Source organism: Anoplopoma fimbria, chromosome 23 (assembly GCF_027596085.1).
Source record: "Anoplopoma fimbria isolate UVic2021 breed Golden Eagle Sablefish chromosome 23, Afim_UVic_2022, whole genome shotgun sequence".
In the NCBI taxonomy this organism is placed as follows: Eukaryota; Metazoa; Chordata; class Actinopteri; order Perciformes; family Anoplopomatidae; genus Anoplopoma; species Anoplopoma fimbria.
Window position 1 is genome coordinate 7,102,530 of NC_072471.1, and position 18,046 is coordinate 7,120,575.

The 18,046-nt window shown below is 37.6% G+C and overlaps 2 protein-coding genes across 3 annotated transcripts; one reads left to right on the forward strand and one right to left on the reverse strand.

The window, feature by feature from the left end:
- Nucleotides 1-514: 514 nt before the first annotated feature.
- atp6v1e1b (ATPase H+ transporting V1 subunit E1b) lies at nucleotides 515-7,667 on the reverse strand. The gene is made up of 10 exons (XM_054624384.1): nucleotides 7,556-7,667; nucleotides 7,373-7,434; nucleotides 5,995-6,060; nucleotides 4,695-4,804; nucleotides 4,381-4,447; nucleotides 4,169-4,258; nucleotides 3,697-3,765; nucleotides 2,892-2,986; nucleotides 2,706-2,793; nucleotides 515-1,271 (listed from the first exon to the last, which is right to left on the reverse strand). Exons 2-10 carry the CDS (start codon nucleotides 7,403-7,405, stop codon nucleotides 1,209-1,211), a joined length of 681 nt encoding a protein of 226 aa, XP_054480359.1. The 5' UTR covers nucleotides 7,406-7,434; nucleotides 7,556-7,667; the 3' UTR covers nucleotides 515-1,208.
- A 1,409-nt stretch (nucleotides 7,668-9,076) lies between these two features.
- LOC129112330 (bcl-2-like protein 13) lies at nucleotides 9,077-13,999 on the forward strand. 2 transcript variants are annotated; one of them, XM_054624382.1, is made up of 4 exons: nucleotides 9,077-9,197; nucleotides 9,489-9,539; nucleotides 12,318-12,400; nucleotides 12,820-13,999. In XM_054624382.1, the coding sequence occupies exon 4, from the start codon at nucleotides 12,973-12,975 to the stop codon at nucleotides 13,696-13,698; it is 726 nt and encodes a 241-aa protein (XP_054480357.1). In that variant the 5' UTR covers nucleotides 9,077-9,197; nucleotides 9,489-9,539; nucleotides 12,318-12,400; nucleotides 12,820-12,972; the 3' UTR covers nucleotides 13,699-13,999. The 2 variants fall into 2 exon arrangements, with proteins under 2 accessions (XP_054480357.1, XP_054480358.1); XM_054624383.1 differs by lacking the exon at nucleotides 12,318-12,400.
- Nucleotides 14,000-18,046: the final 4,047 nt, after the last annotated feature.

The window sequence follows — 18,046 nt, forward strand, 5'->3', positions numbered from 1 at the left end:
CTGATGCTGTAAAGAAAGAAATACTCTGTGAAACATGCACTAATTACATTTAAGTCCTTTATCCTCGGACATGAGGTTGTGTAGTTCTTGCCGAGAAGTGGGTAAATGTATTTAACTTGTTTCAGGGTCATCAACATGAAAACATGCTGCTCAGCTTGTATTACGGCGCTGACAAGAGCCCATTCTGTACTGCTTTGCTTTCAGAGTTAAAGAAAATGAATCAAGAGAAAGTGCAGGAAAATGACATTCAACCTTCAGATCATTAAGATAAACTAAATAAAAATGCAAATCTAGCTACTTTAAAACATAAAATACTTACAAGTGAGAGGGAGCTTCTGGTGTCCTGTGTCTCTACTCTCCATCAGTCGAGAATGTCAGCGAAATACTCAGAGCGCCTGGACAATTGGGGCATTTTTGTCTGACAAATACCATGTGATAAACTAATGAATGAAGCATGATTGCAAAATAAATGTTAGGACATTGTTTGAGCCAAACAGGAACAGGGAAGTGATAGTAATGATTTATATTTTATTATGTTTTACATTTCCACAACATCACATTTCATCAGTTTGAGACACAAACGAAAAAAATAAAGTATAGAACACAAAACAAAACACACATACGTATAATTTAATCTGGAAACCTCATATACATACAGTTCACCCTCTGGAATGATATCACCCACTCGTTTAATTCATGACAGAATAACGCACATCAATAAATTAACTCTGTAAGGTCATGTACGGCCCACAATTCTGTTTCTAAGGATACCATTTATTTTCTCTGTAATTGGTTGGAGCGGACATCCATTAGCAACACAATGCCCCATGCAACTTATAATGTGGGGTAGAGTTAATGAAACTGTGACACGGATGCTGTGTTTGTCATGATTCAATTAGGAGGACAACCTGTTAAACATCCAGCCAATCACCAGATCACGTTGTCCCTGACTAATCGGTGTAAACCGAGACCCCTTGAAGGGGAGCAGCAGAGTAAACAACTGTGCAGTACCCACAATGCACATCTGTAACGTTGAGCCACAGCGTCTAACACGTCCCTTGATGCACAGAAAAAATACAGCAACACATCACACAACAACAACGCGTCTCTTTTGCATCGGAAGTTCGTTTCACAGACAGAGGAATGACTTTTCATGTGACAAAATAAAAAATAAAAAGGACATTTTTTCTTTAATACAGCGGAGATATTTAGTCCAGGAACTTGCGGTTTGGGTTGGCACCGAAGAGAGCCACTCGGATTTCCGGCATCATCTGCAAAACAGACACACATAGTTTATAAGCAGGGCTGAAAATAATAAAATAAAATATTTTTTTCTATTAATTGTCTATTAAATGTTTTGATAATGGTCTAAAACACCTCACACTTTTTCCTAAAACCTGAGGTGACGTATTAAAATTGTAAGTTTTGTGTGATCAAAATGTTTAAAACCTAAAGATATTGAAAATGATCACAATTAAGAATCTGCAACTTGGGAAAGTTTGGCAATTTTTTTGAAAGAATTGCTAAAACAATAAGTCAATTAAAATAGTTGCTGATTATTTTTCTTTTGATCGATTGCTCATTTCAGCTTTATTTATAACCTACAAGACAAAATATGAGAAAAACAACAACAATCGAAGAAAAGATTGTTTCTTTTTAAACATAATGTATTTGACCTCTTTTTAACTACAATGTTTAATCAGACTAAAAATGTATTTTTCATGAGTGTCCTCGCAAAGAAAGGCAAAGAGTAACATCATAAAACAGAGAAAGAATACATATAAGATCGGAAAATAACCTTTATTTAACAAAATTTGATTGTAAACTAAATAAAACTGCTAATAAGAATAATATACAATATATCTGGAAAACATCCTTAAGTGGTACCTAAAGATCAAAGTATAAAATAAAGAAAAAGATAATTAACAGTTATTCTAGCTTATTTTATTAATGTTTTTTAATGACATATTGTTCCGTTTTATATTATATGATGTGCACACTTAATGTATTGTCAAGTGTAAATAAAATGTTTTATAATATAACAAGACTGATCTAAAAATACCAAACAATAAATTTGGGAAACAAACACACATATATAAACCCATAAAACATCCGTCGCTCCATCTTGTTACGAGCGGCGTCCCTTTTTAGTTCCGCTAAATTTAAAGTTGGGCTAACGTGAGAGCTACGCTAATCTCATTTTGTCTGCACCCCTCATTTAAAAAGGTAATTCAATTTTAAACCAATAAAGCAATTTATACATTTATTTGACCTTTGTTTAACCAGGAAAGCCTCACTTGGATAATTAAAACTATTTTTAAGAGTATCTCAAAATAAAACACAAAAGCAAGACATAAAATAGACACACCAGTTTACATTTAGAAATTAAATATGTAATTTGATGTGTCACTTGTAGCACCTCACATGGAAAATTAAGTTTGGGGTAATATGAAAGCTAAAGTAACCTTATTTCCATCAAACTTAGTTATTTACATTTATTAATGACTGTACTCCTCATCAAAATTCTTTTGAACATGCATGAAGATAGCAGACAAAATAAACACTTATGAACATACATGAGATGAATAAACGGGGGATTTAAAATGTATAAATAAAGGGAGGCTAGATATTATTATGGAGTGTTTATGATGCATATAGGAAAACGAGGATGTGAGACTAATAACAAGCGGTCTCTAGTTTCCTACCTGCTGAGCCATGAGGTCCAGTCTGCTCTCCAGGGTGTTGGCCACCTTGATCTTCCCGTTTCCGTTATAGGTCTCAACACCTCCAGAGCTGAAGAAGGAGACAGACACCAAAACAAGATGAAATCAATCTGAGAAAATACTCATCCAAGAAGTTTTAACTGGATGATCAAATGTGATGCTTCTTACACATCAGGGGCGATGAAGTTATCCTGGTCGATGCGGACCTCGATGTTGCTCTTCACGGCTGCTTTATATATAGGAATATTCCTCTGGATGGATGCCTGAAGCAAAAATGTAAATCAGATTTCAACTGATTTTAAGGAGCTACCTGACTCGATTGTAAAAGCATCCACCAAATTTAACCTATTTTAACCTTCTAGTAAGGTTCAATATTTATTTTCTTACCATCTTTGTTCAGCTTGTTGTCCTTGTTTTAAGCTTTGAGTCTATTTTCATCTTCCTTATAAGTTGTTCTTTAAATCTGTGTCAAATTCCTTGTATGTGCACATATTTTCATACTGTACGCCAACACAACCAGACACCAGTCCCTCTGATGAACATTTCAAATATAAATCCGTGTCAGAAACAAATCTGTGTGTAATAATCTGGTACCTATATATCCTAAATTATATTTATATATACATATTCCACCTACGTCATGTACATCAAACATCCTGTGACAAATGTATACAAAGTGTGTGTGTGTGTGTGTCTATATATATATATATATATATATATATATATATATATAAAACTAACTTTTGCATTTATGTGTACATAGTAGTTAAATGTTTACGCTTACATTTGTTTTTCTTTGTTGTGCTTGTTTTTTGTTTGTCTATTTCTGTGTATGTCAAATTCCTAGTATGCATACGCATACATGGCCAATTAAGCTGATTCTGATTCTGCTATATTTGGCCAGTAAAGAATCTGATTTTGAAATGGATAAACATTAAGGTAAATTTGAACATATGGTCGCCAATTTACTCACCTGAACCACCTGAATGTCCTGTTTACGGCAGCGAATAGTCACTTTGGGCTCCAGAAGCTGATATAATCCCTGATTGTAAAAGATTATGAAAGGGAAATCAATACTCAGTTTTTAATATGAATTTATTTATTAAGTACTAATCGCAAAAACTAAAGCAGTCTGATGCGATAATCCTTCTTCATGGAGGTCATAATGTTCCATTGTTTATGTTGATTTGGGGTTGGTTTGGAGGATGCACTTGTGGTGCTGTTGGATTGCAATGAGTTGGACGTTTCTACTATTTAGTACCTTCAATGATATGAATTGGGTGGAAGAAATAACAGAAACACCTGTGAGTCTCCAAAACAGTTTCAACTAAAACTGAAAATGTTAACCTTCATGAAGTAGGGTTTACTGCTCGTCTGTTGTATCAGACTGCATTAGTTGTATCTTGCTGTAGCTGATTGTGAAGTAGCTTAGAGTAAAAGCTAACCTGTAAGATCAATCCGTCCATCAGAGCCGGATACCTGGCTGGATCTTTTGCAACGTGACCGAGTCGCTGGCGAGCCTCGCTCAGCATTTCCTGAGGGCACAAGTACACACAGGGTTTTTCTATTATTTACCGACTGTAAAATGTACAGAATACACCTCTATTCTGCGCATTAAAATGCAAAAATTTGATGACGACAGGAGGATAAAGCTCACCGAGATCATGTCATCCCGGGCCTTCAACACCTTCAGACGAGCCTGGTTCATCAGGTTTGACATTTGACTGTTAAGTAGACAAATAACACACACATTGGTGCCATTTAGACATCTAAGTGGGATTATATTTTGTGGTGGGCACAGTTTGTTTGGAGTGTCTGGTTACAAAAGACTCCTTGTGTGACGAAGAGTCTAAATAAAAGTCACGGAAATTCTGTGTCACACACACATACAAATATTTCCTTGTTCTTTAAAAAAGCACAGAGTAAGGAAGGAGGACTTGATGTGGCCTGTGATTTCCTGCCATGACTCACATTTTCTTCTGCTGCTCGATCTGCTTCTCCTTCTTCTCGTAGTACTCCATTATCTTCAGCCTCTGAGTCTGGACCAGCCGGCCTTTCTCGATGTTGAACTCTTCTTCTGCCTGCAGGAGGAGACACAGTTCACTCAGCAGAAATCTTGCATCAAAACAGTCTGGTGCTGGATGTCACTATAATTATCAGTCACTTTAATTTTAAATAGTTGTATAAAAGTTGACAGGAGAATTGATTTTGAATTTGTGTCGTGTCATTAAAAATATTACAGTGATTGGTCTCATGGTAGTGCTTTGATTTAATGCCAAAATCTGAAAGGCCTTTACTTTTTAATCTATAAATAAGGCACTAAATAACAAATAGCTATGGCTGCAACTAATGTTCATTAGTTGCAGCCATAGCCCCCCCATTAATCAATCGTTTCTAAATCAGTTAAAAAATCAATTTGCATCAAATGCCCACAATTGTATCACTAACAATACAAAACCCCAATATTAAATATACCTTTTTCAATCAAGATGAATCTATTATTAAAGTAATTTCTGATTAATTTTGTTTTATTCTATAAATCCATTTTATGGGGCTGCTAGAATTAATGTTCATGCTTTATTTTTTATAAAATCTTACAACAAAACCTGAAAAGAGAAACTTTTTCCCACAATACTGAAATATCTAAAAATACCATTTATAGATATAATAATTATCATTATTATTTATAGAGCACTTTTCAAATCTGAAGAAAATTTAAATCAAGAAATATAAAATCAAATTTGAAATATAATCAAAATGACCGTAAAATGAAAAATCAATAAACAAAATAAAATATAACTGATTACCTAATATACCCATGTGATACTACTAAATATTTATGTTAGAAATGTATGGTCACTATTGCTTGTAAATGTCAAATTTCAAAAAATGTGAGTATTATGTCAGGTGTAAGATAATTTACTAAGATTTCAAAGGGTTCAGATTGTGTAAAATCTGCCAGTAGCTCAATGTTCATATTGTTCTTACTGTGCTTTTAGCGCCCCATAGTGGTGAGTCTCAAACAGGAAATGCTAGTGCGGACTTTAAAACCACATTATACTCACTTGTAAGATTCTCTTTAATGTGGAATCAGTATCTGTAAATATATGCATTCAATTGTCTGATGTTGCTCTCTCATCTTATCTCTCTACTGTTGACTCACTAATAAAAGCATGAATTGTAAAAATATAAAAAAATAAAAAAGGACTAATTAATTATCCATCCTTGTAACTGTCCACAGCACCGTGCGATTTTACTGCAATGATTTTACCTTTGCATCAATTTCCTCTGCTTTCTCATTGGCCTCCTGTTCAATGAAGGCCATCATGTGCTTGATCTGTTGACAGGAAGAAGAAACATTAATGACCAAGGAGACTGGGCCTCCGGACAAAATATGATTAATTCCCTACATTTTTAAGGTTTATAATGCACAGAGCTTCATCATGAAGAATTGTTCTTTCTTTAGTGTGAACTCTAAGTACTGCAAAGTGTCACCTCTCTCATAATGAAACCCAGAGATGATTCTTCAGGCTGCTGTTAACTGCCTGACTTTATCACTGTGGTGAGTAATGTTTCTGTCACTGATGGAAGAAGTATTCAGATCCTAATATCTACTAATAGCACACCTGCATTCACCTTGCATATGTACAGTAAAATGTCCCATGTCAGTGTGTTTTACTATATAGTTTCTGGATGCATATTACTGCTGCACTAATGTGCATGTTGCATTTTACTGCGTTGATGTGTAAGGTTGTGCTCATTTTAACTCCTTCATATACTGTTCGGTAGTTTATTCTACAGTAATGCATCATATTCTATGAAAAAATCATGTTTGTAGCGTCGCTGTCCTGTGAGAACCACATATCTCTAAAAAGTCAAAAAACAGCAGTTTTCAGTTTAGGGAAGATGCATTTCCCAGATGATCCAAGAGGCTTTTTAAATAGTTTATTTATCTTAAGAAGTAAGCGGATATTCTAATCGGATCTCCAGTTCATCTAAAAAAAAAAAATCCACAATTTTGGAGGTACATGGTTTTTCACTTTACATGAAAACATGCAAATGTAATTAGAAAGGTAACTATAGCTGTCAGACAAATGCAGTTGAGTAAAAAGTACAATATTTCCCTCCTGAGATATAGATGAGTAGAAGTATAAAGCGGCATAAATAACAAGTCACTCATTTATTCTTAATTAAAAGCACATTCCACAACTTTCTGGAGGTTATTTCCAGTTTCTGTCCAGACAGTGGCTCACTCACTCCCAGTTCCTCATCGGGCCCTGGCATGTGTTCATCATGTGACCATTTGGAAATATGACCCTCAATATCTCAGCCATAACTTCCAACACAACACTGGCTTTAAATGGCTGCCATTTTCAGTTTTAACGAGCAAATTTAGGAACAAAAATCAAGATCTCCTTAAATAACATTTTCTATCTTGTCCTGCTGCAGCTCTCTCAATGTCATTCATGCACACACACACACACACACACACACACACACACACACACACACACACACACACACACACACAGTAGATACATTTCTCTGCGTTGTAATAAGACGATTGGCCACATAAACACTCCTTCACAGGTGACATATGGGTAAACACATGAGTGGTGACATGTTTGAAGGTTAAATCGCTTCATTACCTGCTTCTGGACGTCGGCATCGCTGAGCGCCATGGTGTCAGCTGTTAAAGATCCGTGCGGGCCTAAGAGGAGAAATAACCACAAAACACAAACAATAAAACAACGGAGAAATAAAAGACACCTTCAGTAACAACACGAGGTTCAAACCGTGCAGTAAAAATCTTTCATTATATGTTTATTTACCCGAAAATCACAGAGGAAGAGGTATGAATTAATTCGTGCGGTCGTGACTCGCAAAGATGTCTACGGAGGATCAGCTGATCTGCGACGTCACATGATGTTTACTTCCGGCCGCGCAGCCAATCAGGTGCGAGAACAAGAGACGAGTTTGTCCTAGTGAAGAACAGAGGAACAAAAAACAAGTTTTGTGTGCTATTTGTCATTTTATGGCTCATTTAGTTATACTGTATATGAATATACAGTACCAGTCAAAAGTTTGGACACACCTTCTCATTCAATGGTTTTTGTTTATTTTTATTTTTTTCTACATTGTAGATTAATATTGAAGACATCCAAACTATGAAGGAACACATATGGAATTATGTGGTAAACAAATAAATGCTCAACAAACCAGAATATGTTTTATATTTTAGATTCTTCAAAGTAGTTGAATGAGAAGGTGTGTCCAAACTTTTGACTGGTACTGTATGTATTTGAAATACTATCTGTGTACTAATATACTAAAAGTTTTATTTACATTTGCATTGGTTTTGTTTAAATGCTTTTTCCTTTAACTTTAGGATCACTTAGTAACTTAGCTTTTCAAATTGATTATGGGGATCATTTTGAAATAACTTTGTCATATATTAGTTTTTCTATTTTAGTATAAAACAAAGAATACATATTTCAACCTTTGACACTTTTCATTCTACTTTTCATGCTCTCTAATTGAATTGGCATTGTCAAAATGTATTCCAATGATAATTACAATGTTTCTGTAATCTACACTTAAACATGTTTTTTGATCACTAAATTGAATCATTTGTGCTTGCTGTATTCAGTGCTTGTGTTAATAGTGACATTTCTTACCATATTTATAAAAATAACCATGAATGCCATCTACTGTCTTTAAATCAGCCCCGAACCTTGGAAGGCAAATGCTGACATAGAGTCGACTGTTTGGGACTAATCTACGTCATGAAATTTATATTTAAAAAAAAAAAAATGTGTATACCCTCTAATCGGTCACTGAGGAACTCCTGCCTCACACACCCCCTCCCCTCCTCAACCACTCTCAAACCAACTTTTGTTTTGCATCTTTCAAAATTTGCAGTATGTGGAGTTAGGCTCAGACCTGAGAATGAAGTTACACTTTAATGCTGTTTTATTATAACTCTTCCTCATTACTCGGCTTCACTAAACTTTATTTACGCAGCACTTAATACACAAAACTGTTTTGCCGCATAGAGAGAAAGCACAACATAAAATAGGGAAGAACATAAGAGAGAAGAAAATAAATAAATACACAAATATTGAAAATCAAATAATAGATAATAAGAAATAAATGGGTAAATGTAAGGCAGGAGGAAGGGAATTTTAGGCCAGCTATTGTTTTCCTTATTAAAACAGTGTACATGTACACATTATACATGTTGATTTCCAGTCTTGTAACACATCCAGTAGAGGGAAGTACAACTTGGAAAATTCAACTATGGGAATAGCTCTTCTTCCTACCTGACATGCGTTTTCCACTCAGTGTCACCGGCTCACAGCAGCACACTGTGGACTGACTGATCATCTGCTGTTTGGGCAGTGAATATACACCTCCACAGACTTGTTTACCCAAATGAAACGCTCACCCTTTCTGAGACTGTGGACACACAGGGTAAAGTCTGATTCAAGAATTCAACAATGTATTTTAGTTGTTATTTACATTATTACAATTTTCTAATTCTGAACAGGCAGCAAAGTCACTACTGACTGCCCTCCAAGCCAACTGTTATATCATGGATCTGGGAAGTGGGGTGGGTGAGAGAGAGCGAGGGGGGAGAGAGAGAGGGAGACTTTTGCACAGCTTGTCCACCTTGTTAGTCCTGTGCCAGCTACAGCATGCATGTCTGCCTATCTGTTGTTTGGTGGCTTTGTGTCTGAATGCACGTCTCGCTCTGATCTCCAGCATCTGCTTCTCACCTAGCAGCTCGTTCAGCACCGCACCAAAAGGACACAGGTATGAAAGGATGTTTTTTATTCACTTTGTTGAAAGTTTTAACAAAGTATGAAATCAGAAGAAAGGAAAGAAGAATGTGCATTGAGTCAAAATCAGATACTTTTCCTATGTTGGTGCTTTGTTAAAAATGTGTTATCTTTAAACATGTCGGTGTTAGAGGGGTCACTAGGGTTCACTCTGGTGTTGTGAAGGGCAAAATCTCACCTTGCAAGAGACATAGAAGCTGCCATGAGCTGGTTTGTCTTTTCTCAACCAGTTTCTCCCATTTTGACATTGAAAGCTGACCTTTCGTATTATCTTGTTTGTGATATCCCTCTGTCCTCATCACACATTAGTAGACAGAGTGCCCTAAATCTCCCTGATCATTTGCTTGGCCATGAGGTTGTTATTGCTGGGATAGGGATCACTGGGAATCCAATTACTTAAGTAGGCCAGTAAGTAAAGGAGGGTCACAGAGTAGAAAAGGTTGATTGGTTTCTTTGCAGGCAGGGATACAGGTGAGCTTCAGTGTGTGAAAGGGTTTAAAATGTTTGTGTGGCAAACTTAAATGTTTTCTGAAATTGAAGTCTGCACAGGTCTACAGGGCACACAGCTTGGGTCAGACAACATGGCAGCTGGTTGGTCATTAAACCAGTGACGTCTGCAAGGCGTCTGTTTCAGTCTGCTCACCCTGGAGGAGGTGGAGTGATACAACAAAGGATTTTAATCATGACAGCATGAGAACACACAAAAGATTATCATGAATAAAAAAATGCTGAAACATAAAACCTGAGCATTAATAATCAGGGGATTTAGCTCGTTATGGCATCGCTGTGGACTGGTAATGTTTATTCAAGGCCTTAAAAGCCTTTTTATTGATTTTGTCCAGGTGCTAGACACAGAGTCAGAAGGTTTTATTGCACAAAAAGTAACCAAACTGTTGTGTAACAGTCATGAGGGGGGTTTGCTTTCCTTTTGTTTGCAAAAGAAATAGTGTTTCAGTCTTGGAATGCAAGTGAGTGCAAGTGTTAAAGCAATAACAGTGACTATTCATCTGAGAAAACATACTTAATTTACTGATAGGACCTATTTGCACAAAATGTTGAGATGTGGATGTTGGAGGACAAAGAATGCATTGAAGTAGGGACAAATCCGAAATCAGCACTTTAGGCCTGGACAAGTTTTTTAAGGGAAAGAAGAGGAACCAAGGGAAGACCCATTAAAACCATCCAAATGTCTTTGATAACACATTTCTATTTTTATTATTTATTTTTCGAGGCCTCTTAAAGTAAAATGTTTTGCATAAAAGAAGGCAAAGACAAAAAAAATGTCTGAAAAATTAAAGACAATCTATTGAAGCAAAAGTATGTTTTTGGTTTATCTTGTGTTCTTTAAATGAGTTCCTAACAAATGATGCAGAGATTTAACGCCATGCAGCACAATTACAGTACATTTATTCCTGTTTTTTGTGTCATTTTACCTTTTTATTAGATAATGATGGCCGAGGTCGAGACAGGAAACATGGGGAATCATGTTAAGAAAGAAAAAATAAACAAAGAGATGAGTAACATACAAAAAAGGTCCCTGGCCCGAATCAAACCAGGGTGTCTACAGCCACATAGCATATATGCACCCAAACCACTGGACCACCAGGGTTCCACAGTTTTTTCTCTTTTTCAAGTAATTTTATGCAGACATGAACATAACCATTGTCAGTTTCTCTTTGTAAAAAAGTCTTCATAAATTCTACAGCTTATTTATTTTTTGCTAAATGAATTACAGCCCTTCCCATATTGAATATAAGTTGTATATCTTATTTACATTTCACAATATAAACTCTATAATAGCAGATCTGAAAAAAAAACTAAATAAAAAAAAGAATATATTTTTAAGGTGAAGTTTAAAAATGAATGAAAAATATAGTAATCATTCATTATCACTTATTGATCGCGTCCTCCTCTGTCTTACTGCTGTTGTGGACTCAGCAAGGAAGTAAATACATATAATTCCTAAACTGTTAAACCATTCCTCTAAAGTCAAAGATTGGAAGTCGCCAGTAAGCTGATTTAAACCAGATTCATCATGACATGCGACTCAAGTCCAAATCTCTTAAAAATGTTTCTTTTTTAGAATTTCGCAAATCTTTGGACTTTGGTGGAAGCATTAAAATAAACAATTCCACCAGGATTGTGTCAACAACAAATATCAGCAATTTTTCTACACATAGTGGCTTTAATAAATAATGATCTGCAACATGAGTATCCCGATTTTTCGACAGGTCAGTGTTCCCATAGACATCAGTGAGGCCGTGGCTGGAAAAAGTTGCTCACTGGCTGCTCAGTTTTGCAGCCGCTGTGACTATCTATAGCCTCGACCTGCATATCTTACTATGTTTAGGCCCTATTTACATGTCCATCTGTCACCCAAGAGTGGAAGCTATTTCAATGATTTCACATGACGTGAGAATCGGACAAAAGTAGGAACATAAAATGGAAGCGACACATTCATTATGTCGGACACACCATCATGCCAACTCTCATTCTTACCAGGACATTAACATTTAACCTCAACTGTATAAAACCATAATTTATGGAAAAAACTTCCCAGATTGAGGATGACGACTGAAAATTCAATCAGTCTCAAAGGGACCTTCTTCACCCCTTGTGCCATGTTTCAGCTTTGATTGCAGAATTTTCCCTCATGTCAGCCCCCAGAATAGATCCCCTCAACACCCGTCACTGTGTAATGTTGTATCACGTTCACAACACGTGGCCTGTCTTGTGTTTTCTCTGGTTTCAGAACAAGTCTCTTAACAAGGTGCTACAGGACAAGTACTCTGAAGTCTGAAACCCAGGATCTAGATTGAAGCCGGTTCTAAATTTGTAAGAACCCAAATCTTAAAAATTAGCAGATTCTGGCTGACATTTTGAATGAGAGTGGTATCGACCTTCTCCTTTGCTTAACTTTTACTGCACCACAAGTTGGCAGTATAGTACAGTAAGCTGTAAAGACAGTTGTTACTTAGGTATCAAAAGGAAAATGTTCTTGGATTGTTAACAAATTAACACAAGCAATTGTGATGTGATAAATTTAGGGGACATTTTAACTGCATTATACTCCAGATATTTTACAATATATCATATTTTATGAATTGATAAAAGAAAATCATAATCTTCAAAGTAACTATCTATCAATGTAGTGGAGAAAAGGTGAAAATAAGAACTGAGTTGTACAAAATGGAACAGCTAAAGAAAACTAGAGGTTCTTCATAATCCTGAAGTGATCTGTCTTGTCTCTACAGCAGCCAGTCTTCATTCTGGAGGGAAAGGCCCCAGTTGAGTCGAGCGGGGGGGATGGAGGAGGCGGGGAGGCCGGATCCCTCAGCCCTGCTGCTCTGCCTCTGAGCCCCGGACCCTGGCAGAGCGAGAGCCTGCTGGCAGAGTCCTGGTCCACAATGGGTGACGTGGACCCCGAGGACACCAAGAGCCTGGACAGCAATGACGAGGTGGTTCTGGGCGGGGAGGAGAACCACTCCTCCAACTCCGACATGGTCCACCTGGAGCGAGAGGAGGCCGAGATGCTCGAGGAGGCAGAGAAAGCGAGGAGGACAGAGGAAGAGGAGGAGGATGACGAGGAGCTGCAGACAAGCGTGTTGAGCGTTTTAGGCGGTGAAAGGGAGCTGGCGGAGCTCAGTGAGGAGGAGCAGGACCTCCACGCCCCAGAAACTGAGGAGCTCCTGGTGTCATCGGAGGAGCCTCGTCTGGAGAAGAGGCCTGCAGAGTTCATGCAGGTGGTTCCCCCGATGGCGCTGCCTCCTCTGCCCATCGTCAGGCTCGACCCCCCCTCCACCACATCCACCCCGGTCCCTTCAACCACAACCTCTGAAGCTGAGGAGCTTTACCCCACTCAAGGGCTCCACCCTCCCTCCATCCTCGCACAGGTGGAAGCAGAGCCTCCGTCAGAGAGGCAACTAAAGTTCTCACAGATTCCCCTCTCGGACGTGGAGGAACATTCAGTTCAGTCGTCTCAAGCGTCGTCAGAAAAGCCGGAGTCACCACAGCCCAATGCTCCCGAGACTCCCAAACCCCTGAGCTCCACCAAGCTGCTGTGTGGAAGCGCTGCTTTGGTCGCCGTGTTGGGAGTAGTGGCATACGGCGCCGTGGCCTATTGCCGAAAGTAGTCGCCTTTAACCCAGAATCACCCCTTTCAACACAGGTTTTCTAATCTATTCCAAATGAAAATATTCCACTTAACTCTCTGATTTCTGGATTTTATTCTCTCTCTCTCTCTCTCTCTCTCTCTCTCTCTCTCTCTCTCTCACACACTCTCTTTGTATTGTAGTTACTATTGAACACGTTCAAATTTGTTTTGTGCTACCTCAGCTCATGGCCTTTGTTTTTCTGTATTCAATAAATCTCTGATCTCTGAGATGTAAACCTGGAAATGTAAAATCATGTGAAGGTAGAATTTTAAAGAATCCTGAAACTTGAAATGTTTTGTTGATGCTTCTTTGTGTGATTGAGTCTCTTATTAATTCACCAGAAAACAACATGAGGCATGAAATTAGACACCAATTCCTCTACTAGCTACATATTTGAGACTTTACGAAAGAACTTTAGCAAATACATACCTTTACACTTCATGCAACTGCATGTATCTGTGTTGCATATAAGAAATTAACAGCAGGAGAGTGGTTATTTATGTGATATGTGTTCGTTTTAATGCTTCGTCCTGCCGTCTGCTGGCCAGTCTGCACCTTGTCACTAAGCAAACAAAACCAATCAACCTTAAAGAACAACAAGACAGTTTAACTAACAGATAATCAAATAAGGAACTTCTGTTCTGCTAAATCACTTTTCACTTTAACAATCATGCAATTTCAATATCAATATTTATTCTTTAAAACATAAAACACATGAGTGCTTCAGTGGGATAAAAAACTGTTAATGTATCTAAGTATAATGAAGCAGTCTGTATACACTGTCCATCTTTTCTTTTTTTTCCCACAAAGGACACGAACATGATCTCATAGATAATGATTACTCTGCGGTCAAACCAGCATTCAGCCGGATAAATTAATTGTATACCAGCGCCTTTGACACTTCTTGATTTTCACCAAGTGCCAGTAAATAAAGAAGAACAATGGGGTTGACTGTGCTGCGGTTAGCCTGCCGTTCCCACATGGGTGCCATAATGCACGCAGCTATTGAATTGAGAAGAGGAAGGAAAGTGCTTCTTTGTTTGGAAAGATAAAGCTGCAGCATGTCTGCTCTGACAGAAAACACCACCTTCATGGACAAACATGAATCTCTCTCTCTCTCTCTTCCATCTCAACACATAACCACATAATAAACATGGATTTACTGACACCCTCAAAGTTATAATATATGGATAAAAGCAACAAATGCACACACACCATTGTTAGGTTGGCTACATAATGTTAAATGTGAGAAATGTTTCTTCTAATGTGTCAAAAATATTTATTTCAAATCTAAACTGTATTTATATAATTTTGAGTAACAAAAAGTCCTATCGCTTATGAAGGAAAGTGATTAAAGAGGATTTTTTATGTTAAGAGTTCAAAACTTTTAAAACCATGAGTAGAACTAAATATGATAGAGTAAAATAGAATAGAATAAAATAGAACAGAACGGAATACAATAGAAACAATTGAACGCAACCGAAAATAATAAAATAGAATATAATGGACCAGAATAGAACATGAAAGAGCAGAATATAGTACAACACAACATAAACATTAGAATGTAGTAGAACATACCAAAAAAGTAATAGAATAGAATATAATAGAAGAGATTAGAACACCGCACAAAGACATATATTTACAGATATATAGAATAGAACACTACAAACAATAGAACAAATTGGAATAGAATTTAACAAAACTGAATAAATCGCAATAGAAACAATAGAACACAATAGAATGAAATAGAACACAACAGGAAAAAAAGACGCAAAAGAACGCAAATAGAATAGAACATTAGATAACAGAATAAAACACAACAGTATTGAATTTGACTCAATATAATGTAACATGATAGAGTAGAATAAGAGAAAACACAACAAAAACAATAGATCGCAACACAATATAATGAAATTATGGAATGGAAACAAAACACAATAGAATAGAGAAGTGCTCCTTCAACAGGGAGTTGAACCATGAAACACGTCTACCGTCATGTTATTAATTAAGCCTTTATTTACATTACATTACATTACAGTCATTTAGCAGACGCTTTTATCTGAAGCGACTTACAATCAGTAGTATATTACATATCATTCACCCATTCACACACTGATGACAGGCTACCATGCAAGGTGCCACCATCAGACTCTAACTAACTAACTAACATTCATTCACATCAAGTCCACACCTTCAGGAGCAACTTGGGGTTAAGTGTCTTGCCCAAGGACACATCGACTGCCGAAGCCGGGTATCGAACCACCGATCCTCTGATTGGAGAACTACCTTGCTCTCCACTACGCCACAGCCGCCTTTATTACTCCCACAATGGGGAAATTACAATTCTCTGCATTTAACCCATCCCGGAGGAGCAGTGGGCTGCTAAGAAGCGCCCGGGGAGCAACTTGGGTCTTGCTCAAGGACACCTCGGCATGTTGACTGTAGAGGGGTTCGAACCACCAACCTTGTGGTTACGGGACAAGCGCTCTACCTCGTGGGCCACAGCTGCCCTATATTAGTGGTTCTATGAGGCTGTGCTTTGGCAATCCAATGCTAACATTAGCATATTAACAGACATTCTTTTGATTCATGGTGCATTTCTTGGTAAGATTAATTAATAATTAACTTATTGAGGCAGAGACTATTGATTAAGGTTAGGCATTAACCTCGAGCAGTTAGGGTTCATAATAACGCTGGCGATGTCAGTTGGTCCGCCACTTTGGTCCAAAAACAAGAATACCTCAACTATTGGCATGAAATTTTGCTCAAACAGTCATTGTCCCCAGTGGATGAAGTGTGGTAACTTTGCTGTGCCCATAACTTTATAATAAAGTATCTTGTATCTTGTCAAGGCTAATCGTCCAAAACTTTATTTATGACCAAATACCTGCAAACCTGCAAACATCAGTATGTTAGGATTGCCATTGAGGTGATATTATGAATCCCACTGATGTTTGAGCAGGTAGAATTGTTTACCATGTGCATCATCATATTTTAGCGTGTTAGCATGCTTACTTTTGCTAATTAATTAGCAGTAAACACAAAGTATAGTTCAGACTGATGGGAATGTCATTAGCGGATGTTTGGTCATAAATACAGCTTTGGACGCAAGCTTCAAGACACTTTTATTTACACCAAAGTTACTGCACTTCATCCTCTTTGGACGATGAATGTTTGATCAGAATTTCAAGCCAATAGTTGAGATATTTTCGTCTGAACCAAAGTGGTGGATCAACTGATATTTCCAAACATGAAGCCATTCTGTTAGCAGCTAAAAACTGAGTGATAACTGACAGAATATTATAATATAGTAGAAAAGATAGTAGACAACTATAAAAAAGCATCACTCATTGCCTGTAACAATTGAGTAATGATTGATCTCTTTAAAATTATAAAGAACAAACATAAAACAGTTTAAAGCTCCCTCTTTAAGACCCCAAAGACCGACCTAATGGAGCACCAAGGAGCCGACTCTGCGTCCCACACGGTGCCAACACCAGCACACATCTGTCAGGCTTCAGCTGCAGCCCGACAGGTTGTGGTCTTTAATTTATGGAGTTGACTTGACAGAAGTTTCACACTGAATGGAAGGAAAGACGGACGAGGTTTGTGGTTCTTTGTTTTTTTATCAGGGTGCTACACAGGCAGGAAACACATGCAAACACACGTGTCACACGCTCACATGCATATTTGCATGCATTCACACACACACACACACACACACACACACACACACACACACACACACACACACACACACACACACACACACACACACACACACACACACATACACACACACACACACACAATATAGTGATTATCTGTCACAAGTTGTTTTTCTTTACTGATGGGAGTAAAACTGTTTTAGTGAGTAATAATCCAACAAATGATGACCCAAGTCAGATATAACAATGTAACTTCTGGCCTTTCCATAACCTGTGCATCTCTAATTCTTTGTTTCTACGATGTTTCCAGCTTGGCGTTCAGGCCTGACTGCTACAACACTTAACCGGGCTGAAAGGGGAACTTCGGGAGCAAGTCAGTTGGTATTTAAAACTGCACGCCTGAGATAAATGCACTTCTCAAAAAGCCCTGTGTTTATTTGTACAGGGGGGTTTGGCTCTTGCGGTGGAAAAAAACAAAACACAGGCTGAGTTTAACAGTGATCACAACGTTATTAACCATTAACCTTTACAATCATATTTATCTGAAGCTGTGTTTATGGCGTTCTGGGCGATTAGAAACTCAAATGGTCACAATTTTAACTTTTATATACCTTCAGCTCCACATTGTTTCATACTGAGCTTGTCTCCAGGAGTTGATG

Bases quoted from the DNA above. Each gene is read 5' to 3' on its own strand.
- atp6v1e1b (XM_054624384.1), bottom strand. From the start codon at position 7,405: ATGGCGCTCAGCGATGCCGACGTCCAGAAGCAG. The intron at 4,805-5,994 runs GTAAAATCATTG...CTCCTCCTGCAG, and splicing joins CAGAGGAAATTGATGCAAAG to GCAGAAGAAGAGTTCAACAT. The intron at 2,794-2,891 runs GTAAGAAGCATC...CTCCTTCTTCAG, and splicing joins AACTTCATCGCCCCTGATGT to CTCTGGAGGTGTTGAGACCT.
- LOC129112330 (XM_054624382.1), top strand. From the start codon at position 12,973: ATGGGTGACGTGGACCCCGAGGACACCAAGAGCCTGGACAGCAATGAC.